General features: G+C 43.5%; 1 protein-coding gene across 1 annotated transcript; it reads left to right on the forward strand.

Annotated features, from left to right (window-relative positions):
• The first annotated feature begins 11911 nt into the window (after positions 1 to 11911).
• LOC132868695 (cilia- and flagella-associated protein 206-like) lies at positions 11912 to 17984 on the forward strand. Its single transcript, XM_060901790.1, has 9 exons — positions 11912 to 11987; positions 12680 to 12838; positions 14260 to 14465; positions 14637 to 14756; positions 14835 to 15033; positions 15248 to 15388; positions 17005 to 17198; positions 17513 to 17656; positions 17763 to 17984. The coding sequence occupies exons 1-9, from the start codon at positions 11912 to 11914 to the stop codon at positions 17982 to 17984; spliced, it is 1461 nt and encodes a 486-aa protein (XP_060757773.1).
• Positions 17985 to 23016: the final 5032 nt, after the last annotated feature.

Genomic DNA, 23016 nt, shown 5'->3' on the forward strand with positions numbered 1-23016 from the left:
TGACAGAATGATGGAACTGTCAGTGCATGGTCAGAAGTAAACCTGTAGATGGCAGTAATGCAACACTGTGGATGCCCAGCTGCTGTAAAACCCAAAAGAAGAAGAAAAAGAAGGTAAACCTATGTCTGCACACATGGACTTCCTCTGTCTGCTTGACTGCACAAAGCGAGCGATTTCATGCACATTATTTGCTTTAATCCCCTCAAATTAAATAACTTCCCAGCCATAGAATGGCCTGATATTTTGTGAGATATTACAAAAATAATTATATATCACAATGACCACATTTCAGAGGGAACTAAATTTCACCAGTTTTATGAAATCAAAAGGTCATCTACTTTTATGCATTGTCTTATGTATTCAACTGTGACAATATGTCCATGAGAGAAACCTGTTCAGTTGTGACAGAAAGTGACTGAGTTTATCTGTTAACACTGATTTCAATACCAAAGATTCAAAGATTCTTTATTGTCAATTCACTATATATCCAAGACATATAGAAGAATCGAAATTCTGTTTCTCTCTCACCTTACTTGTAATGGAGAAGGTGCTAGAAGAGCAGCTTATGAGGTGTATATGACAGTTGTGCAAATGAGCAATAGCAGCAGATACAGCAGTAATGCTAATGTTTGTGGTGTGATGTGCAAATGGATGAGTAATGCTCATGTTTGTGGTGTGATCTGCAAATGGATGAGGTAGTTTTCTTTTGCAAATGAATGATTTACAGACCAGGGGTAGGGGGTAGGTAGTGCACAGAGGTCAGCATCCTGACAGCCTGGTGGATGAAGCTGTTTAGCAGTCTTGTGGAGCAGGCCTGGAGGCTCCGGTACCTTTTCCCTGAGGGCAGGAGGCTGAAGAGTGAGTCTGAAGGGTGGGGGGTGTCACCAGTGATGCTGATGGCTCTGTGGGTGAGACAGGAGTGATAGATGTCCGTAAGGGAGGGCTGAGGGGTACCGATAATTTTGCTGGCCGTGTTCACTATGTGTTGCAGAGTCTTCTGGCAGGAGGCACTGCAGCCTCCGTACCACGCAGTGATGCAGCCAGTGAGGACACTCTCGATGGTGCCCCTGGAGAATGAACAAATGATGGGGGGTGGGACTCGTGTACTCCTCAGTTTGCAGAGGACGTAGAGGCGAGTTTGAGCCTTCTTGGCCAGCGATGCGATGTTGTTGGACCAGGAGGGGTCCTCAGCGATGTGCACCCCTAGGAATTTGGTGCTACTCACCCTCTTCACTGCAGCACCATCAATGGTTAGAAGGGGATGCTGTGAGTGGCCTCTCCTGACTTACTTACTTAAGGCCCCGGTCACACCGCCTGAACTTTGCTGGAGCGTTCCTTGAACGGTAGGGAGGGGGGGGCCGAATTTTGACAACGCTCGTCACCGCGCACAAAATGGGAAAAAAATCGAAAACACAGGTGTTGGCTTAGCGGTGCACCGCTGAAGCCGGCGTTGCTTTAGCATTGGTTTAGCGGTAGCGAGCGGTAGCGAGCGTTGGTTTAGCGGTGACGCGAGCGTTGGTATAGCGGCGTTCTGCGCATGCGGGCTTTGGCTTGGCGGGGGTATAAAGTTGGTTTAGCAACAATCATAGCAAGTCTCTCAGCATCCATGGTGATACAGTTTTACTGTAACTTTGAGCAAATTCGATATAGATGAGGTCTGAACTCAATGGCAGCTCAATTCCAAATGAGCTCCTGGTCCATTTCTCCCCGTATTTATAGCCAAATTCTGGTCCTGCTCTGACACCTCTATACCAACGCCAAACCAAAGTTCATCGCTGCCATGGATAGCTGCTTCAACGCCCGACACCGTTCCAGCAACCCCGTGTCCGCTTGTAAAACGCTTACAACCGCTCCACCGAAGTTTGTGCAACGTTTAATCGCCGCCCGGGCAACGCTGGCGAAGCAGCGGTGGTCCAGCGTTCAAGATTTCTGCGTTGGCCTAGCGGACCCAAGCGTCCACGAACTTGCATCTAGCGGTGCCAAACTTTGACTGGGCGTTGGTGGAGCGGGGGTGAACTTTGCAGGGGCGGAAAATTGCCCCCTCCTCACCGCTCGCAATATTTTGTGTAGCTCAAAACTTTCGGAGCGGTAGGAGGGCCCCTCGAGAAACCTTAGCGGTGGCCGAGCATATACGGCGTTGCTTTAATGGGGGCCGACTTTTGTTAAACGGTGGTGAACGGTTACGAGCGGTGATGAATTTTTTTCACTGCTCCAGGAACGCTCCAGCAAAGTTCGGGCGGTGTGACCGGGGCCTAACTTAATCCTCTTCATCCCCAATTGGACATAAGGCCACAACATGCACTCTCCACCCTGCCCGGTCCTGTGCTGCTGCCTGCACTTGCCCCCATGTCATGTTCATCTCGTTCAGCTCGGCCAGCACTGTCCTTCTCCAGGTGGTTGTGGGCCTGCCTCAGTTTCTTTTCCCTGGCAGTGTCCATCTCAAGGCTGTTTTAGCAACCCGTCCCTGGGGCATTCTCAGCACATGGCCCAGCCATCTCAAACGTCTGGTCTTGATGTCTATGTAGATGTTGGAGGAGTTGGTCTTGATGTACAGTTCGTTATTAGAAATTTTTGTTCGGCCAAAAGATGTTGCACAGTTGACGCAGGCATCCATTGTGGAAGACCTCCACTGCTCTGATGTCCTTCTTTATGATGCGCCAGCATTCTGCGCCATACAGGAGGATGGACTTCACATTGCTCTTATATAGTTGGAGTTTGGTCTGTAGGATGAGCTGTTTTAATTTCCATATGGTGCGGAATCTACTAAAGGCACCCGGGCCTTCCCTAGGCAGGCTTTGATGTCCTTTTCTGCACCATTGTCCACGGCAATGAGACAGCCGAGGTAGACGAAATCTTCCACAGGCTCAACTTCCTCATCATCTAGGGTAAGGCCAGGGGTTGGTGGGGTGGTGTTGATGTACATGAGTTTGGTCTTCTTTTTACTGATGGTAAGGCTGACTGACTTGGCTTTGTTGCTCAGTCTGCTAGTTTTCTGCTGTATGGAGTCGAATTTTGAGAAGAGGAGAACAATGTAATCTGCGAAGTTGAGGTCTTCTAGTTGGGTGAACAGTGTCTACTGGATGCCTCTAGGTATGTCGTCTGTTGTTCTCCACATGACCCAGTCGATGGAGACCAAGAACAGTGTTGGTGATAGGATGCATCCTTGTTGCACGCCTGTCTTGACTGTGAACCATTCAGTCTGGGTGCCCTCAAGGATGACACTGCATTCAAAGTCTTGATAGAAGGTAATGATGAGTCTAATGAGCTTGCCTGGGATTCCATAGGACCTCAGGATAGCCCACAAACTGTCTCTATGGATGCTGTTAAAGGCTTTCCTGAAGTCGATGATCTTGATGTAGAGAGGGCTGTTCCATTCTATGCACTGCTCTATGATGTTGTGCAGAGCAAAGATCTGGTCTATGCATCCTCTCCCCTTCCTGAAACCCACTTGCTCTTCCCTGAGTGTGGCATCTATTGCAGTTTCAATTTTCTTCAGGAGTACTTTGCAGAACACCTTGAGTCCCAAATGTCTGAGTTTTTGTATTAGCTGCTGGGGAATGATTGTGTTGAATGCCGAACTGTAATGAGCAATTCCAGCGTTATGGACGTGACACTTGAACTCAAAATGGCAACAAATGACCCAGTGCATGTTTTATTGTCTCCCAGTATTTAAACAGGTGTTGCATATTTTAAGGCTGTACCATACTGGAGAAGTGATAGAACAAGAACAATTCCCATAGTACATCTAGGGCATGCCAGAAAATGCCAATAAAAGATGCGTTATGGATGTGACAGAAAAAGTATCACTTTTCTTGGGTGACTGTACATTTTTATCAAACTCTGTGAAATTGTAAACATAATGTTGAAATGGAGATATCCATTTGATAGAGGGGTCCAAGGTGAATATTAAAAAATCTTTGTTTAAAATATTTTGTATTTCATGCAGAGTTTCGGAAGGAAAAGTCAGCGTTATGGATGTGACGAAATTCCGTTATGGATGTGACGCGTCTGAAATAGACATGGCATATGTTTAGAAAATCAGCAATTTAACCAGTATAACCCTTTGAAAAACTCTCTAAATATCAGCTAAAACTATCAAAGTTCTTAAATAATATTTAGGATGGCTATTGTTTTTGCTGTTTTGTGGATTTTAGCATACATTTCTGTGGCTTGTGGCAATAATATAGAATTGTACATGATCAAAGTTGATTTTAGCTTGGGTTTTACATTATAAGAAAGAAAGACTGACATATTAAGACAAAGGGAACAATTCTTGTGACAAATTGGTTCAACTTATTCACATCTGTAAAATACAGGCCTAGGTGATATCTCTGGGAGTGGTTTTGATGTATTACATGTTGCTTTATTCTTGCATGGTGAGGTTGACATTTACATGGAATTGCCCTAATCCAAGAACAGCACTTGCACATAGGTGTTCTTTGAGTCCAGGTGAGTGAAGGCTGGGTGGAGAGCTGCGGAGATAGCGTCCTCTATGGACCTGTTTGACCTATATGCAAACTGGAACAGGTTATGAGAGGGAGGGAGAATGGACTTTATGTTCTGCATGACCAGTCGCTCAAAGCACTTCATGATGGTGGAAGTCAGTGCTACGGGCTGATAGTCATTACAGTTAGAAGGGAGGGGCTTCTTTGGCACTGGTATTATGGTTGTAGCTTTGAAACACATGGGGACAACAGCTTGGTTCAGGGAGATGTTAAAGATGTCAATGATCTGAGTTTAGAACTGAAAAGTTATTCTTTCCGTTTATTTCTAATGTCCATTGGTAATAAAGCACTTCACACATGAAGTTTGACTCTTAATATGTTCTTGAGACCATGATTTAAGCTATGATTTACCACCACTGGTGCGTCACTGGGTTTGTGGTGGTTGTGACCCCTAGGAGCGGGGCCTCACTGTGGTAGGTGTCCTTTATTTTTCTGCATGGAATGTGGTGACCCTACTTGTGAAATTGGGTAATGAGATTCACAAATGTAATTTTAATTTCTCAGTATGATGTGAATGAAATTTTTGTTGGTTTCAAGAAAGGAGGATGAACGATGACTCAAAGTTGATTGTTTCATGTGGCTCACTTCTCTACTGTAAAAAGAAAATACTGCATAATAATAAAAATAATAAACAATTTTATTTAAAGATGGAGCCAATTTAACACCGCTAATCTTACATTGGTCCATCTGACACTACATTGGACTGTCAGATTTTACAGCAGTCTGTGGTCCGCAATCAATTTGGAATTGGAAGTGTTTTTACTGCATTTCGGAAAAACAGTATATTGCTGTTAGAATGTTGCTGTTAGGGGGCGGCACGGTGGTGTAGTGGTTAGCGCTGTCACCTCACAGCAAGAAGGTCCGGGTTCAAGCCCCGTGGCCGGTGAGGGCCTTTCTGTGCGGAGTTTGCATGTTCTCCCCGAGTCCACGTGGGTTTCCTCCGGGTGCTCCGGTTTCCCCCACAGTCCAAAGACATGCAGGATAGGTTAACTGGTGACTCTAAATTGACCGTAGGTGTGAATGTGAGTGTGAATGGTTGTCTGTGTCTATGTGTCAGCCCTGTGATGACCTGGCAACTTGTCCAGGGTGTACCCCGCCTTTCGCCCGTAGTCACCTGGGATAGGCTCCAACTTGTCTGCGACCCTGTAGAACAGGACAAAGCAGCTAGAGATAACAAGACGAGATGTTGCTGTTAGAATGTGTCTGGATTTCTACAGCGTTTTTCTGTTTGTGAAGAAGTGAATCAAAATGTGTGTAAAAGGCGCCCTCTGGTGATCTGTAAGGGAAATATCCAGGTTAAATATTCCACTGTTCAGAGACATCCATCCATTATGTGTAGCCACTTATCCTGTCCTACAAGGTCACAGGCAAGTTGGAGCCTATCCCAGCTGACAATGGGCGAGAGGCGGGGTACACCCTGGACAAGTCGCCAGGTCATCGCAGGGCTGACACATAGACCCAGACAACCGTTCACACTGATGGTCAATTTAGAGCCACCAATTAGCCTAACCTGCATGCCTTTGGACTGTGGGGGAAACCAGAGCACCTGGAGGAAACCCATGCAGACACAGGGAGAGCATCCGAACTTCAAACAGAAAGGCCCTCGTTGGCCGTTGGGCTCGAACCCAGGACCTTCTTGCTGTGAGACGACAGTGCTAATCACTACACCACCATGTCACCTGTTCACAGAGATGTTTCTTTCATTTTTATTTGTGAACACACAGATCTAAAATAATTTCAGTTCAATGGACTGTTACGATAGAAATGAGAACGTATTACAATGAACACATTAATATAAACCTGTACAACTGTGAGAGCTGCTGCTCAAGAAAATTAATCAACACCTTCTGACCAATCAGAATAGAGATCTGTAACGGGTTTGCTGCTTTATTTGATTGAAAATGAAAAGGATTTTAAGAAAATAGGCGGCACGGTGGTGTAGTGGTTATTGCTGTCGCCTTACAGCAAGAAGGTCCTGGGTTCGAGCCCCGTGGCTGGCGAGGGCCTTCTGTGCAGAGTTTGCATGTTCTCCCCGTGTCCGCGTGGGTTTCCTCCGGGTGCTCCGGTTTCCCCCACAGTCCAAAGAAATGTAGGTTAGGTTAACTGGTGACTCTAAATTGACCGTAGGTGTGAATGTGAGTGTGAATGTTTGTCTGTGTCTATGTGTCAGCCCTGTGATGATCTGGCGACTTGTCCAGGGTGTACCCCGCCTTTCGCCTGTAGTCAGCTGGGATAGGCTCCAGCTTGCCTGCGACCCTGTAGAACAGGATAAAGCGGTTAGAGATAATGAGATGAGATGTTCAGGATGGGTGGCACAGTGGTGTAGTGGTTAGCACTGTCGGCTCACAGCAAGAAGGTCCGGGTTCGAGCCCCGTGGCTGGCGAGGGCCTTTCTGTGTGGAGTTTGCATGTTCTCCCTGTGTCCACGTGGGTTTCCTCTGGGTGCTCTGGTTTCCCCCACAGTCCAAAGACGTGCAGGTTAGGTTAACTGGTGACTCTAAATTGACCGTAGGTGTGAATGTGAGTGTGAATGGTTGTGTCTTTGAAGATTCTCAGTCATCCAGGTCATAGTAACTGTGGGTGGTAAAAGAGAGCAACTGGACTTGCTTGAAGATTCTTGAAGATGTTTCACCTCTCATCCGAAAGGCATCTTCAGTACTGTCTGACTAGTAGGGAGTATCAGGTATTTATCCTCTCATGGATGAAAAGCTCATCTAAGGTGTCGTTGAGTCATCCTGTTGGTGTGGGTCACTGGGGGCTGGATGATATCAACATTAATTTCACTCGGGAGGATGTCAAGGGGAATAATCTAGCCTTCTTGGATTGTGATGTACACATTAGACAAGAAGAAGCCTTAGCATCGAGGTCTACCGGAAACCCACACACACAGACCAGTACCTACTCTTCGACTCTCACCACCCACTGGAACACAAATTGGGGGTCATTAGGACCTTGCAACACAGGGCTCAGAACATCCCTACAATGGTAGAGGGAAAAGAGAAGGAGCAGAATCACATCAAGAAAGCACTTCAGAACTGCGGGTATCCCAACTGGTCTTTCTTCAAGAGCAGAAAAAGGAACATAACGGACAAGGAGGATAACAGGAACAAATGCAAGAACATTGTCATTCCCTACATTTCTGGTCTATCTGAGAAACTCAGGAGGATCTTCTACAAACACAACATTCCGGTACATTTCAGACCCAGTAACACCCTGAAGCAGAAACTGGTCCACCCTAAGGACAGAATAGCCAGACACAAACAGGACAACGTAGTGTATGCAATTCAGTGCAGTGAGGAATGCACGGAGTCGTATATTGGGGAAACAAAACAACTGCTTCACAGGCGCATGGCTCAACACGGGAGAGCCAGTTCCTCAGGCCAGGACTCTGCTGTCTATCTTCATCTTAACAACAAAGGACACTCATTTCAGGATTGCAACGTACGCATTTTAGCCAGAGAGGATCGTTGGTATGAGCGAGGAGTTAAAGAAGCCATTTTTGTCAACCTGGAATGGCCATCACTGAACAGAGGTGGGGGTCTAAGACATCATTTATCAGCCACCTACAATGCAGTCCTTGGCACACTTCCCAGACAACTGAATGCACACCAAAACCCAGCTGTTTTCAGTGACTCACAAGAGGACAGAGAGAATCAGCATTCCATTGATCACCCTAACGACTCTCGAGGCCGTTCACATCCAGCCCCCAGTGACCCACACCAACAGGATGACTCAACGACACCTTAGATGAGCTTTTCATCCATGAGAGGATAAATACCTGATACTCCCTACTAGTCAGACAGAACTGAAGATGCCTTTCGGATGAGAGGTGAAATGTCTTCAAGAATCTTCAAGCAAGTCCAGTTGCTCTCTTTTACCACCCACAGTGAATGGTTGTCTGTGTCTATGTGTCAGCCCTGTGATGACCTGGCGACTTGTCCAGGGTGTACCCCGCCTTTCGCCCGTAGTCAGCTGGGATAGGCTCCAGCTTGCCTGTGACCCTGTAGGCTAGAGATAATGAGATGAGATAATGAGATGAGATAATGAGATGAGATGAGATGAGATGTGATGTTCAGGATCTCAATCACATTGTAATATTTGAATAAAAATCCCAAACTCACAGATGAACCTGGATTTATAAGGTTCTATCTGCGGGCCAATCATCATCCAGGCTGAATATGGGATGAACACGACATCAGCAGCCTGAACCAATCATGTACTGCATGTTCTAATGGAGTTTAAATATTGTTCAATATTTTACAATCAAATCTCAGGGTTTAGAAACAACTTCAGATTTGAAAAAGTGAATGTGGATTTTACATCTTAGAATACAAGCAGAAAAATCAAATTCATTCCAAAAGTGATGTTTTATTTTTATATAGTGTGACCTGAACAGGTTTAAAATGTTGTTCTGTTCTGGCTTTATTACTGTTTATTAGTTATTTAATGAGACGCTGCTTAATATGAAACAAACAGAACTTTATAATGCGAAGGTCATGAGATCATTTTCTTTTTAAATTTGACGAGTTTCTTGTCTGACAGTTAATTTTTAACATTTCCTTTTTAATTATTTTAAATTATTCATCTGTTTTAATTTAAATATTAAAATGAGTGTTTTTGTGCAGCTGGATTGTGTTCTAGTGAAACAGACGAGTGAGCAACAACGTGGCAACGTGCAGGAATTTTACAGAAAACACTACACACTTTTATTCTGGATCACACAATCTCACTGTAGAACCAGGAGACGCTAAGCCTGACGATACCCGCTGTCTAAGTTAAAGTCATAGTCTAACTTGATGAAACCGGCTGCAGGATTTCACGATGTTGCGATTTGCAACTTCAACGCAAATTCAACCAATCCCTGCGAATTCATGGCGGTGCTGCAATTATGTCCAATCACCACAACTTTCCTGCAAATTTGACCAATCATTGGCGTCGTCTTGAGGTGACGTCGACAAACTACCTTCCGCCTTAGCAGCATGTGCGAGCAATGTTGCCAGATTGGGCGGTTTTAAGTTCATTTTGTATTCCAAATTTGTATTTAGTATTTAGATATTATAGCAAAATTATTAGCACCCATAGGATTCCTGTAGGTGGGTTGCATCCGACGTCACAGCCGCCTCATTAGATAGTGTATGTACTGTAAGACATGAAGTGGTGGTCAGCTGAGCTCACTGTCCACAAAGCGTTACTATCGCTGGGGCGCTTTGCTAGTCGTTAAAATGCCCTACGCTTGTGTTCTTTTGGGCTGCTTGAATCAAACAAAGCGTGAAACTCATAAAAGTTTCTTCCGGGTTCCTTGCGAAGTGATAAAGTGTGAAACGGCAAAGGATTTTACCAAAAGATGACAAGAAAGGTGCGGAAGGGAGCTGAGTTGAAGAACGTGCGAGTTTGCAGTGATCACTTTGTGAAATCTTTGTAAATTCCTCTGATTTGTTTGGTTTGGATTCGCAACTCACCAACTTTTCTCGCGTTATTTCGTAACGTTTTGAAGTTCAGGAGACGCTTCAGTCTTCAGATGTGTTTTTGTTTACTGGTTGATCGTGGTCACCATATTGTAAACTAACGCGTATATTTTCACTTTATTTATCACGATGTCCCAGCAATCTTTACAAGGACGTAAAGGATGATGTGGATTGGGCTCCTACACTGAACTAGAGAGATAAGATAATTGAAACGATCCACGGAAACACAAAAGCAGAGTTCACGAGTTAAGAGTGAGCGTGGCAGTTACAGCGAGCCGTGATAACTTCTCCGTCCTGTTTCGCCACTACCCAGGACTTTAAAGGAGAACTGAAGGCAAATTTTTTATTATCAAAATTCTATTTCTCATTTTATTAAATATAGGAATGCATTTTTGATCGCTATTTTGTCACTGCTATAGCAAGTTATGAGTTTTTGAAATATGCTCTGTAATATATCAGTCCATATGTGAAAGCAATGAGATTCGTTGAGACCTGTGTGAGACATCATAGGATGGAAGTAAAATGTACAGCGGAAATCAAAGTGACAAACATCTGCCAATGTTCCCTGTGTCCAAAATCGCTGACTCGGTCACTACTCCCTATATAGGGAATTGCTGTATAGAGGACTATATCGTGAGCTCATTGGTAAAATGAAAAAACTCTTTCGGACACTACTCCTTCACGCTGGTATTTACGTCATTACGGTTGCACAATTAAAATGTGCCAGATCAGTCAGCTGGTGGGTTTCAAAATAATAAACACACGCATGTGTTTTTGTGATAAATCCATATTATACTGAGCGCATTTCACACATTAATCAATACAAAGTCCCTGCAGCTTTCAGTTCTTTTAAATCAAGGCTGAATACTTTTGTTTCTTCTTCGCCGCTGCCTTTTATTAAATCAAATTTGAGACTTTGATTTCTTTCAGCGCGACCGCAATGCATGATGGGATATATTGCTTTGGTTAGTCCCCATCGTTGTTCGCTACTTTTCGTGATGCATTGTCAGATACTTTGAGTGCACTGTATAGGGTGTAAATAATCCTCACTAAGGTTTCGGACAGCACTACAAAATGGCGTCCTCACTATATAGTGCCCTATATAGTGAGTAGGGAGCGATTTCAGACACAGGGGTTGTCAAAAGACGTGCGCGCCCTCTTTCGAATGCTGACGTAATCAAGCCGGAAGTTTTGTTTGTTTTGATAGCAATCAGGAAAGTTTGAAAAAAGTAGGCAGTAATCGTCATTTCAACTAATTTGGAAAACAGTTTTCAAAATGGCGGCACTGACACCTGGTTGAAGCTTCAAGTCTCGCACAAGTCTCGTGAAGATCGCGCGGATAAGCGACGCCTGCCATGGACCAAACGAACTCAATTCAACATGGTTAAAAACTGAATAGGCTGATAAGTATCATATTTAATTGCGATTAGCTGCCAATACGGGTCACGATATAAGGTTACTAAAACCGAAAACGTCATTGAATAGCACATTAATTAAGAAATAAAGCAAGTTTAAAAATGACTTCAGTTCTCCTTTAAAGGGGTTTCTGTGGATCTTTGTGATTGATTTATCTGGAAGAGAAGAGCAGGGAAGATTGCGAATCGAGTGGCTGTGGTTTGCTTTCGGCCGATACTAAACCGTGTAGCGTCCTAGCGATCATTGCAAAGACGCGTACAAAAAGCCTGAAACTGCCTCCTTACCCAGGAAAAAATGATACAGGATTTATCTTGTAGTGTCCTGATCCCCTGGGTCCAGTTGTTCAAAACATGGTTATCTTTTAACCAATGGTTCAATCACTATTTAACATGATGTTAAATATAACCTGCTGTTAAACTGTTGTTCAAAACTCCGTTAAAGTTAACGCACCTCCCAGCCTCCGTTATCTTTTACCCAAGTGGTTATGTACAACTCAAAAGGCAAACACGCATGTTCCTGATTGTTAATGCGCACCATCCAAAACAATTCAGACGAGGACCAAACGAGCTACTTTTATACAGTGAGGCAGAACTTCGACATCGGTACTGATTTGATAGAGAATCTCTCCGTTATATATTTGATTTGTTTCAAGAAGATTTGGAATGCCCAACGTGAAGAAGCCATGCATTGTCCGTTGAGGTGCTCATTGCCCTTAGATTTTATGCAAGCAGCAGTTTTTTTTCCAAGTCAGGAGACTTGGTGGGCGTGGCACTGTGGGATTGATTTTGACATGGTGTGATTGTTGGTTAGGGCTAAACCAATTGGTTTGCTCATGGTATGGTTCAATTAGCTTCAAGAAACGATTTTTTAACTAACGGTAAGTTAAAATTTTAATGGAAATAACTGTTTTGAACAACTGAACCCAGATCTTTAACCCAGCCGCATATAAAAAGTTGTACGCCTCCATGATCTTCCAGGTTTTCATTTATTTGTCTGTCTTGAATGATGTCTGTAGCACCAGGTAGTTTGAGATGTCAGGGAACTCAACAGATGGATAATTTTCCAACTCATACGGAAAATCCTTCTTTACTAGCATTAAAGGATCTAATCCCATCGCAAAGATCAACTTTCTGAAGGTGTCTTGACCATGCGTTGGCCTCTAAACTGTGAAAATAGTCAGAGACAGTTTTACTATCTTTTTTGCAGAACGGCAGCCAAATTGGTTTCTCGGACCACCATTCACCATAGCACAAGACCTTCCTCTTCTTACGGTACGTCTGTGTGTGTGTTCTAGCCGCACTGCAGAGTGTGTTCCCTCCATCAGAGCTGGCCGCCTTCATGTCTCTGCTCAGGCGTGATAAAGAACAACAGCTGAACGAGCTCACCAAGATCGTCACCGGGATTCGCCTCTTCAACAAGGACAGCGGGAAAGGAGGAGAGAGCATCGAGGACCGTGAGTGCATCTCACCTCGCGTTCTAATTAACGCTCGCCATCGTGATTCATTTTATAACAGCAGCTCTGACAGTCATGCAGATTTACATTAACATGCTCGTTTTGGTACGTTAACATTCTGTTAAATGACGGGATGCTCTACGTAAACCGAATTGAAAATCACTGAACGGTTCTCGAAGGTAAGGAGACGTTTATTCAACTTTCACTCATCTTCAGGACAGAAGAGTTTACGATGATGTTTTTTGACGTTCATTAACCGCAAAGGCAGGAATGTGAGTGAGAACGGGAACTCACTTGTTTCCCACAAGTTCAAAAATGTAAATAGAAATGGATAGAAAGTATGGTGAATTGTTCTGTAAGACATTTATTGATGTAATCGTCAATAAATTGCTGTGGTGTAAGACAGAAGGGAACCGTCAGGGCCTTCTCTGCGTTCAGAGAAGCCCAAACGTATCAGCATTTCAAATGTTATGTTTAATTTCTTTCATAATTTCATTATATTATTCTCTCTTAATTCTAATTTGGCCTCATTTTCTATCACATTTGCTTCAGAAGTGAAAGGGTTACTGTCCTGAAAACATTAAAATCGAGTTCTCCAATGAGATTGTTTTGCTTGTTGTGTCTAGGCTGAGAACAGTTCAGAGCTGCTCACTCATTGGTTAGGACTTCATTGCCGGGACAGAAGGCCATGGCAGTGTATGTTTATGTAGGAAGTGACAGATGAATTAATTAACCAATCAGATTTTGATTTATAGCTGGAGGGACTAAAAATGTATCACCCTCAGCCTTCTCGAAGGCCAACGCGAGCTTAACTGTGAGTCGGCGCAGCAGTGAAGTCACCTTCCAGCCAGTGTAGCATTCATCAGTAGTGTTAGCGAATGCTAATAAAGCAGTCAAGCTGGTGCTATCTATCGAGAGCTACAGGCTAACAACCGAGAAGCTAAGATTTCTGTCTCCAGACTCTTCTTCCACGCTGCACGCTTGCGACAGTATTTTTCACTCAGACTTAAGTGTAATTTACTTTGTTACTTTTAAAATCAACATCGGCAGCTACACACAACGGAGCGGCCTGGCAGCCTGCCACTAATCCCTTACAAATCCTTTGCCCTGTTGCTTTTTTGGTGTGTTTTGGTTAAGTTTTGGCTGAGCTCAAGTCCCATGTCTAATAGTAATAGTTCGCCGCAGGTCTAAGAGGAACTCGGTCAGGTTTATGCATTTTTGTGACACACTGTACATTTATAATTAGGATTTAACTTAATTATTGTAACAAATGTTCAGAAAACCACACATATTGACAGAATACAGGCTTGTAAGAAACTGTACATGTTTATAGAGCAAGGTTTTTTTGAAGTAATCGTGGTAATATCTTCTGTGTTACATTGTTGATGTGCAATCCTGGTCATCGTGGCTCTCTCGTGAAGTGCTGGCCGTCCTGAACGAGGCTCTTCCTGCTGCCAGCACAGATATAGAGCGTGAACTGGAAGGGACGCAACGTTTGGCTTGGCGCTACACCACTCTGCTGGAGAGATGCTCTGAATCCGACACTGACGCCGAGCTAAACAGGGACCTGCTCACACAGGCCCTGTACAATGTACGCCAACATGAAGCCTTCCTCAAAATCATACTGGTGCGTTACAGAGACATCTAAATGTTCAAGCCAACGATTAGAATAAAAGTTATTGGAAAACATTTAAATTTCTGTTACTATTTTATTCTTATTATGGCTAACTTTCGCTAATAATCATTAAGAGTAAAAGTCACGTAACGTAATAAAACGTAGTTCGTTTGTCTCCGCCAGGCAGATGTGATCACATGTGCAAAGCAAGTGGAGGCTCTTCACACTGACCTCATGTCGAGGATGAAGGTGCTGAAGGCCACAGTTCATGCCAAAACTGCAGTACCAACCTCCCAAGTGTTCGTAAGTGTTCCTTTGCTCTGTCAAAAGCTCTTTGCTAGCATCATTTTCAGTCTGATCATTTTAAATCCCTCCCATTAGCCTCATTTCACAGCGTTGGCCAGGCTGTGGGCAGGGCTTCAGGATGAGATGGTCTTGTTGAACATGCTCCGGAGCATGGCGCTCAGCCTGAGGCCGTTCCTCTCGGCTCAGTCGCAACTTCTCGAGAACGTTCAGTTGGATCAGATGCTCCGCGGTGAAACCGTCAAATCTGACGCAGAGAGAGCTGCTGAGAGCTCAGGTACGTTCTGACATCACGAGCTTTTTATTCATTACAGAACAGCATCTTGTTAGTGGGCAGCTTGTTATGTCCAAGAAGTGTAGCATAAACTCCTCTGGCCTGAAGACATCGGAAAAAACTTGAGCATTACAGCTTTACGTCTTTGAGTGAGCGCATTTCATTTCTACATTATCACTCATCATGTGTAGTGTAGCACTCATTTTCTCTTTTTCAGAGGAGCGGCTTGATCCAGAGGAGATGAAATCGTCCGAGTGGATTCTGCCCGAGACCACGGCGAACTTTGAGCAGCTCTTCCTGCAGTACAGGGGTGTGTGTGGATACACTCTTGTCGAGAAGAACGGCCTCTTGCTCCCAGGTTCATAGTGAAGCTTTTCTTTCTCCAGTTTTACACTCTGCTTTTTTTAGAGTCCGAATATTAAAGAGCGTTCGTACGACTAGACAGTGTTTAGACCAAGACGTATTCAGCTCCCCAAAAGAAACAAATTTGTGATGTAAAGTGACACTACAGCATTAAAACACTGAAAGTGAAACATCTCTGGCTGAAGCTCCTCGTTCTTCAGTCATTAATTCGACCTACTTTGTTTGTTTCCATATTTGCTTTTGGTGTTCGACGAAATCTTTTTCAGGGAAGGCCTTCCTTATTTCAGCAAGACCGCTTTCTGCACATATTAAAACTGCATGGCTGTGTAGGAAAAGAGTCCAGGTGCTAAACTGGCCTGCTGCAGTCCAGATCTGTCTCCCATGTAAAACAGTTGGCGCATTATGAAGCGCAAAATACGACAAAGGAGACCCCGAACTCTTGAGCAACTGAAATTGTACATCAGGCAAGAATGGGACAACGTTTCTCTTTCAAAACTACAGCAGTTGGTCTCCTCAGTTCCCAAACGTTGATAGAGTTTCGTTAAAAGTAGAGGTGATACACAGTGGTAAACACGCCCTTGCCCCAACTTTTTTTTAAATGTGTTGCTGACATCAAATTCGAAATGAGCATAGATTTTTCAAAAAACAATAAAATTTCTCAGTTTCAGCATTTGATATGTTGTCTTTGTACTATTTTCAATGAAATACACGGTTTCCATGATTTCCAAATCGTCATATTTTGTTTTTATTTATGTTTTACACAGTGTCCCAACTTTTTTGGAATTAGGGTTGTAATTAAACTGACTTTTAAATATAATTAATAAAGGACACGCTTTAAAGGAACAGTCCACCGTATTTCCATAATGAAATATGCTCTTATCTGAATTGAGACGAGTTGCTCCGTACCTATCCGAGCTTTGCGCGACCTCCCAGGCAGTCAGACACGCTGTCACTCCTGTTAGCAATGTAGCTAGGCTCAGTATGGCCAACGGTATTTTTTGGGGCTGTAGTTAGATGCGACCAAACTGTTCCGCGTTTTTCCTGTTTACATAGGTTTATATGACCAGTGATATGAAACAAGTTCAGTTACACAAATTGAAACGTAGCGATTTTCTATGCTATGGAAAGTCCGCACTATAATGACAGGCGTACTAACACCTTCTGCGCGCTTTGGCAGCGCATTGATATCTGAGCTCCGTATCAATGCGCTGCCGAAGCGCGCAGAAGGTGTTAGTACGCCTGTCATTATAGTGCGGACTTTCCATAGCATAGAAAATCGCTACGTTTCAATTTGTGTAACTGAACTTGTTTCATATCACTGGTCATATAAACCTATGTAAACAGGAAAAACGCGGAAGAGTTTGGTCGCATCTAACTACAGCCCCAAAAAATACCATTGGCCATGCTGAGCCTAGCTACATTGCTAACAGGAGTGACCGCGTCTGACTGCGTCTGACTGACTGGGAGGTCGCGCAAAGCTCGGATAGGTACGGAGCAGCTCGTCTCAATTCAGATAAGAGCATATTTCATTATGGAAATACGGTGGACTGTTCCTTTAAGGCAAGACGTCCATATTTCTGAAGCTCAGTCTGCTGCTGTTCCTTTCCAAAGGCAATCCGAACATCGGCATCCTGAAGCACAGGGAGAAATATTACAGCTTCAGCTCCAAGCAGGCTGCGTATCAGTTCGCCTCAAACGCAGACAAGTACATCGAACTGATTGCGGAAAGAGCGAAGAGATCTCCGGAACTGATCCAGCTGCTCGAGCTTCATCAGCAGTTTGCCAGCGTCACTCCGTACTCTCAGGTATCATGGACGTGTGACTTACTTGCATCTTCTCCTTCACATACTTGACCTACTCGCTGATCTCCACCACAAACTCCATTCCCCATGAACACTCTTAGCCTACAAATATGGCTGATCCAGCACCTACATACTGATCCAACACAATCAGTCGCAGCGTATGAAGACTCCACACACACTCTGCACATTAAAACTGCTCAACTGCAATCCCATCCTTGTCCATCTCATCTGTGAGCCTGAGAGTGACAGGAAAATAATCAACAACAATGCGGTGAGCCAGTGCAAAGCAGCGTTTCTTAGAAAGTTTGTCTTCACAGATGCAGTCAGGTGAGAAATTGTTGGTGAAACCCATCAGCAAAAGTGAAAGCAGCACACAGACGGACACACACCTGCTGGAGAGCAGCATCGTCAGATCTTACGAGTGGAACGAGTGGGAGCTGAGACGGAAAGCCATCAAACTGGTAAGCAGCTCCACCTGAAATACACTGGCATGATTAGATTACGCTCAAGCTGTCCGAAAAGCCCTGAAATAAGTTTAACACGTTATTTTGTTGAATGCACTCCAAGGCGAACCTGCGCCATAAGGTAACCCACTCGACGCAGACTGACCTGAGCCACATGAGGAGACACAACACCACGCAGACGTTCCTTCCGAAAGAAGCCGCCTGCCAGACGAAGAGAGACGGACAGAGTAACGTACCGAGACCTCAAGTCTACCTGGCTGGGCTGAGAGGAGGACCAACCACTCCCATGACCAAACTCGATTTAACTCCAGATGTGCATGAATAGTTAATTTGTTTGTTAGTTAGACCTAGTATTGAATGTTTGTATTGAATTGTTGCATTCTGGTTTCTGATTGGCCAGAAAATACTGATTAATTTTCTCTGAAAGTTTTGCAGGCGTATATTAATGCACTCGTTCGAATTTATGGTTTTCATCGTACCAGCTCGTTCCCAGGGATTTCTACGATGGACGCTAGACATAAACCGATTTTAAAAATCATTTAAATGGTGATGTTTTCGTAACTGAAGGGAGATGTTCATTTAGCATTTCTGGAAGGAGTCTCCAGTGTAACAGTCAGAGGTGAAGTTTTGTGACACCTTCAGGACAGAGGAGTTTATGCTTCGCAGTTTCTTGGTTACAACATGATTTTTTTTTGTCTTATTAACTTTAAGAGAAGGATAATAGGCAGGCTGGTGAGGGAACGACTGTTAATGTAACTATAAATGGATAAAAAAACTATGATGAGATATTTGTAATTGTTGGCAAATTGCTGTGGTAAAAGAGGAATTGTGGGAGATGCTACTTTGGTACCGAATGTCAGTCAAAGCAGCGCGCACACAATTATGAAAATGATCTTATTGGCTCTAATAATATTAAATATTATTATACATACAGGAGACTTTTTCAATGGAATAAAAATATGTGTTCTATTCCCTTCTAGTGGGTTTCATTCATTCGGTTTGGTAGCATGCAATATTGTTAGCGTATCGCTTATCATACGTGTATTACGTCACTCTACCCACTGGAGAATGAGCGTTGAATATGATTTACGATATTGAATGGTTGTCAAGGCAACATGACGTCACACATCGGAGACATAAAACTTCCACGTGAGCGAGCAAGCAACTGTGACAATTTGTGAACAAACATAGCTTCTACGATTGCTTCATTAAATACAGAAGATTTTGAGAGAATTTTGAAAGATAAAGACGCGTTGAACACCCGGAAGGAATGTATAATAATAATAATAATAATGATGATAATAATAATAATAATAATAATATTGACTGGCTTTTTTTGTGGTCTATCAGATATATTCCATTCAGCTACTCGTCTTTGACTCATTCATTATCATGCTAGCTGAATGGAATATATCTGATATACCACTCAACGCCAGACAATATTATTTAATTATCCTGAGGAATAACACAGCAGATTGTGAGGTTACACAAAAATAATCCACGCCAGCATGGATTTACCACTTTACCATCTTTGATTTATTAAAAAGTAGCAGGTGTATAAAATGAGATTGAAGCTTCTGCACACACACACACACTGTCACACAGCCACACCCCTTTGACAGTCTGCACTCCTACTCTTTTTAAAGCTCCACCCACTCTGGCTCTGTGATATCGTATCTCTCAGTGCAGCAGGACGCTCATTTCAAAGCACACAATTCCGATCTCTACTGTATGTGTCGCTCTCTGGAAAAATGGCTGAGGCCAGTATTTCAGTAGCTCAGGACCAGTTCATGTGTCCAGTGTGTCTGGATCTCCTGAAGGATCCGGTGACTATCTCCTGTGGTCACAGTTTCTGTAAGGCGTGTATTAATGGCTGTTGGGATCAGGAGGATCAGAAGGGCGTCTACAGCTGTCCTCAGTGCAGAGACACTTTCACTACAAGGCCTGTTCTACGCAGAAACAACATGCTGGATGAAGTGGTGGAGAAACTGAAGAAGAAGACTGAAGTCTCATCCTGTTTTTGTGAACACAACACCGAGTCAGGTGCATCAGACAAAGAACAGGTGAGAAGGAGAAATGGTTTCAGACTGAATCCTTCAACATTTTGTTTCTAATCCTGCTTTACTCAGGTCATATGGTGTAAAAATGTCATGACTTCTATTGATTATAAATAATAAATATGTTCCATGTATCCTGTAGATGTGAACAGTTTTACAAGCACATACTGAGTACCTTTGACCTCACTCAGAGAGAGAGCCAGGATATGGATGATCTTTAACTTGAATTGCAGTTAATAATCTCCCACCTTTGACCTGTCTTTGAGTGAACACTTTACAGTTAGTAAAGTTAGTAATTAACTCAGGATGTAATATCATTTCATTCATTCTTGTCAGAGTGAGTTAAAGTTGAAGGAGGAGCAGATGAAATCCCAGCAGAGAATCCAGGAGAAGCAGAAGAAGGTGCAGGAGCTGAAACAGGCTGTGAACACTATAAAGGTGAGCAGTGAGCAGAGACAGAGCTGCTCCTAGAAACACACACAACATGGACAATGAGTCATTTACAGTCCCAGTAAGAGAGGGAATGATAAATTAGCTTTAAATCTCGTGTGTGTGTGTGTGTGTGTGTGTGTGTGTGTGTGTGTGTCTGAACAGCTCAGTGCACAGACAGCAGTGGAGGACAGTGAGAGGATCTTTACTGAGCTGATCAGCTCCATGGAGAAAAAGTGCTGGGAGGTGACGGAGCTGATCAGAGATCAGGAGAAGGCTGAACTGAGTCGAGCTGAACGACTCCTGGAGCAACTGGAGCAGGAGATTGCTGATCTTCAGAGGAGAGTCACTGAGCTGGAGCAGCTTTCACACACACACGATCACATCCATTTCCTCCAGGTAACACTCATTGTCTGATATCACTTGCACTGTGGTCTGAGAATATTCGTCCATCTCGTACACCGCTCCGTTTCCAGTCTCTCAGTGTCTCTTCTGGACGTGGTGACTCATTCATCATTACTGTCCATCAACATGTTTCATTTGATGGAGTGAGGAATTATCTCTCAGAGATGAAAAAGCAATTCAACAAAATCCCTTCATATGGTGAGAGGAAGTAAAATGTTATAAATCCACGCATATACATAAAAAAAGATTTATTGTACTTATCTGAACTTAACATTGTCGCAGCTACCATCTGAAAGATATTGTACTTATACAGTTCATCAGTCATATTAAGATCATTTATTTTGCCAATATTCATAAATTCAAACATCGTGTTTCCTAAAATCACACTCTGATCATTGTATATTATTCCACCTCCATTTTCTCTCCGTCACAGCAGTTTGGATGAATTTACCTTCACAGCTGAAGACTCGAGAAGATTTTCTACAATGTATGTATGCATCTCTCTCTCTCTCTCTCTCTCTCTCTCACACACACACACACACACACACACACACAGTGCTGCCAGAGCATTAAGAACATATGTTGTTTTTGGAGACGTTTCCTTCCACAATAAAGAGAAGTGAAGAATGGAGGTGTCATGTTGAGTGTCGCTGACAGCACAGCACTGGTGAAGTTCGATATGTTTGATCCATGAATGTATATGAAGGTTAATAACATTCTAGTCATTTTCTTTCCTGAAGTTTATACAAGAATCAAGTCAAGTTTATTTGTATTGCACTTTTAACAACAGACATTGCCACAAAGCAGCTTTACAGAAAATTAAAGACTTTGACCATGAGCTAATCCATCCATCCATTATCTGTAGCCGCTTATCCTGTGCAGGGTCGTGGGCAAGCTGGGGCCTGGCTGGGTACACCCTGGACAATTCGCCAGATCATTGCAGGGCTAACACATAGAGACAAACAACCATTCACACTCACACCTATGGTCAATTTAGAGCCACCAATTAGCCTAACCTGCATGGAGCACCAAGAGAACATGCAAGCTCCACACATAAAGGCCCCCATCGGCCACTGGGCTTGAACCCAGAACCTTCTTACTGTGAGGCGACAGTGCTGTACCACTGTGCCACCACATGAGCTAATTTTATCCCTAATTTATCCCCAATGAGCAAGCCTATGGCGACGTTTGCAAGGAAAAACTCCCTCAGGCGACACGAGGAAGAAACCTTTTGAGGAACCAGACTCAAAAGGGAACCCATCCTTATTTGGGTGATAACTGATAGCATGATTTATAAATAACTCTCTTCCATAACTGTGTCCTACAGAGCCACAAATTATAACTGTGTAACCAGGAACTTCATTATAGTTTTAACACGGTCTGTTTTGTTGAAGTTATAAACTGTTCATTGATGGAAACTTGAGTGCAAAACTGTTCAAGACAACTGCAGTCCTAAAGTTAGCAAGTCATCTGTAGTTCTCAGACATAAATATATTACTGTAAGTGTCCAGAGCGTCTTCTAAGTATGACTTTCGACTGTCCATATGGGACCATCCTCCACAGGAGTGATGTGATGAGACTCCAGCCAGAAGTAGGGCATCAGGATGGATCAGGCAGGTCTGAGGAGCAGAAGAGGTCAGCATCACTGGTTTCTCAGGATTGACATGTAACTCAACAGAGACAGACAGAAGGAAGATATGAGAGAGAGAGAGAGAACAAAGGTTGTGAGGTATGCCCAGTGTCACCTTATGAATAAGAACAGTATATATTTTGCGCTGAGTGCAAGCAGGGACTCTGGCAACACTAACTATGACAGCATATTTAAAAGGGAGAGCCAGAAGGTAACACAGGCATGAGGGAGCCCCGGGACATAAAGCAGCAGCCACTCCACCATCAACAAACCTGAGTGAGTGAGTGAGTGAGAGTGGGGGACTGACAACATCCATATATCCCAGTTTACCAAAACACTCTATGCCTGAGGACTCACCAGAGTTACTCCTTTACCGAATAAAAAACTATCTTGACTGAAAGATATATTTTCAGCCTAGACTTAAACACTGAGACTGTGTCTGAGTCCTGAACACTACTTGGAAGGTTGTTCTATAACTGTGGGGCTTTGTAAGAAAAGGCTCTGCCCCCTGATGTTGCCTTCACTATATGAGGTACCAACAAATAACCTGCACCTTTTGATCTAAGTAGGCATGGCGGGTCATAAAGGACCAGAAGTTCGTTCAGGTACTGTGGCGCAAGACCATTCAGTGCTTTAAAGGTCAATAGTAGGATTGTATAATCAATACGAAATTTGATTGGGAGCCAGTGCAGTGTGGATAAGACAGGGGTTATGTGGTCATATCTTCTAGTTCTAGTAAGGACCGTTGTTGTTGCATTTTGAACTAACTGGAGCTTGTTTATGCACTTATTGGAACATCCAGACAGTAAGGCATTACAGTAATCCAACCTGGAGGT

The sequence above is a fragment of the Neoarius graeffei genome, chromosome 2 (assembly GCF_027579695.1).
Source record: "Neoarius graeffei isolate fNeoGra1 chromosome 2, fNeoGra1.pri, whole genome shotgun sequence".
In the NCBI taxonomy this organism is placed as follows: domain Eukaryota; kingdom Metazoa; phylum Chordata; class Actinopteri; order Siluriformes; family Ariidae; genus Neoarius; species Neoarius graeffei.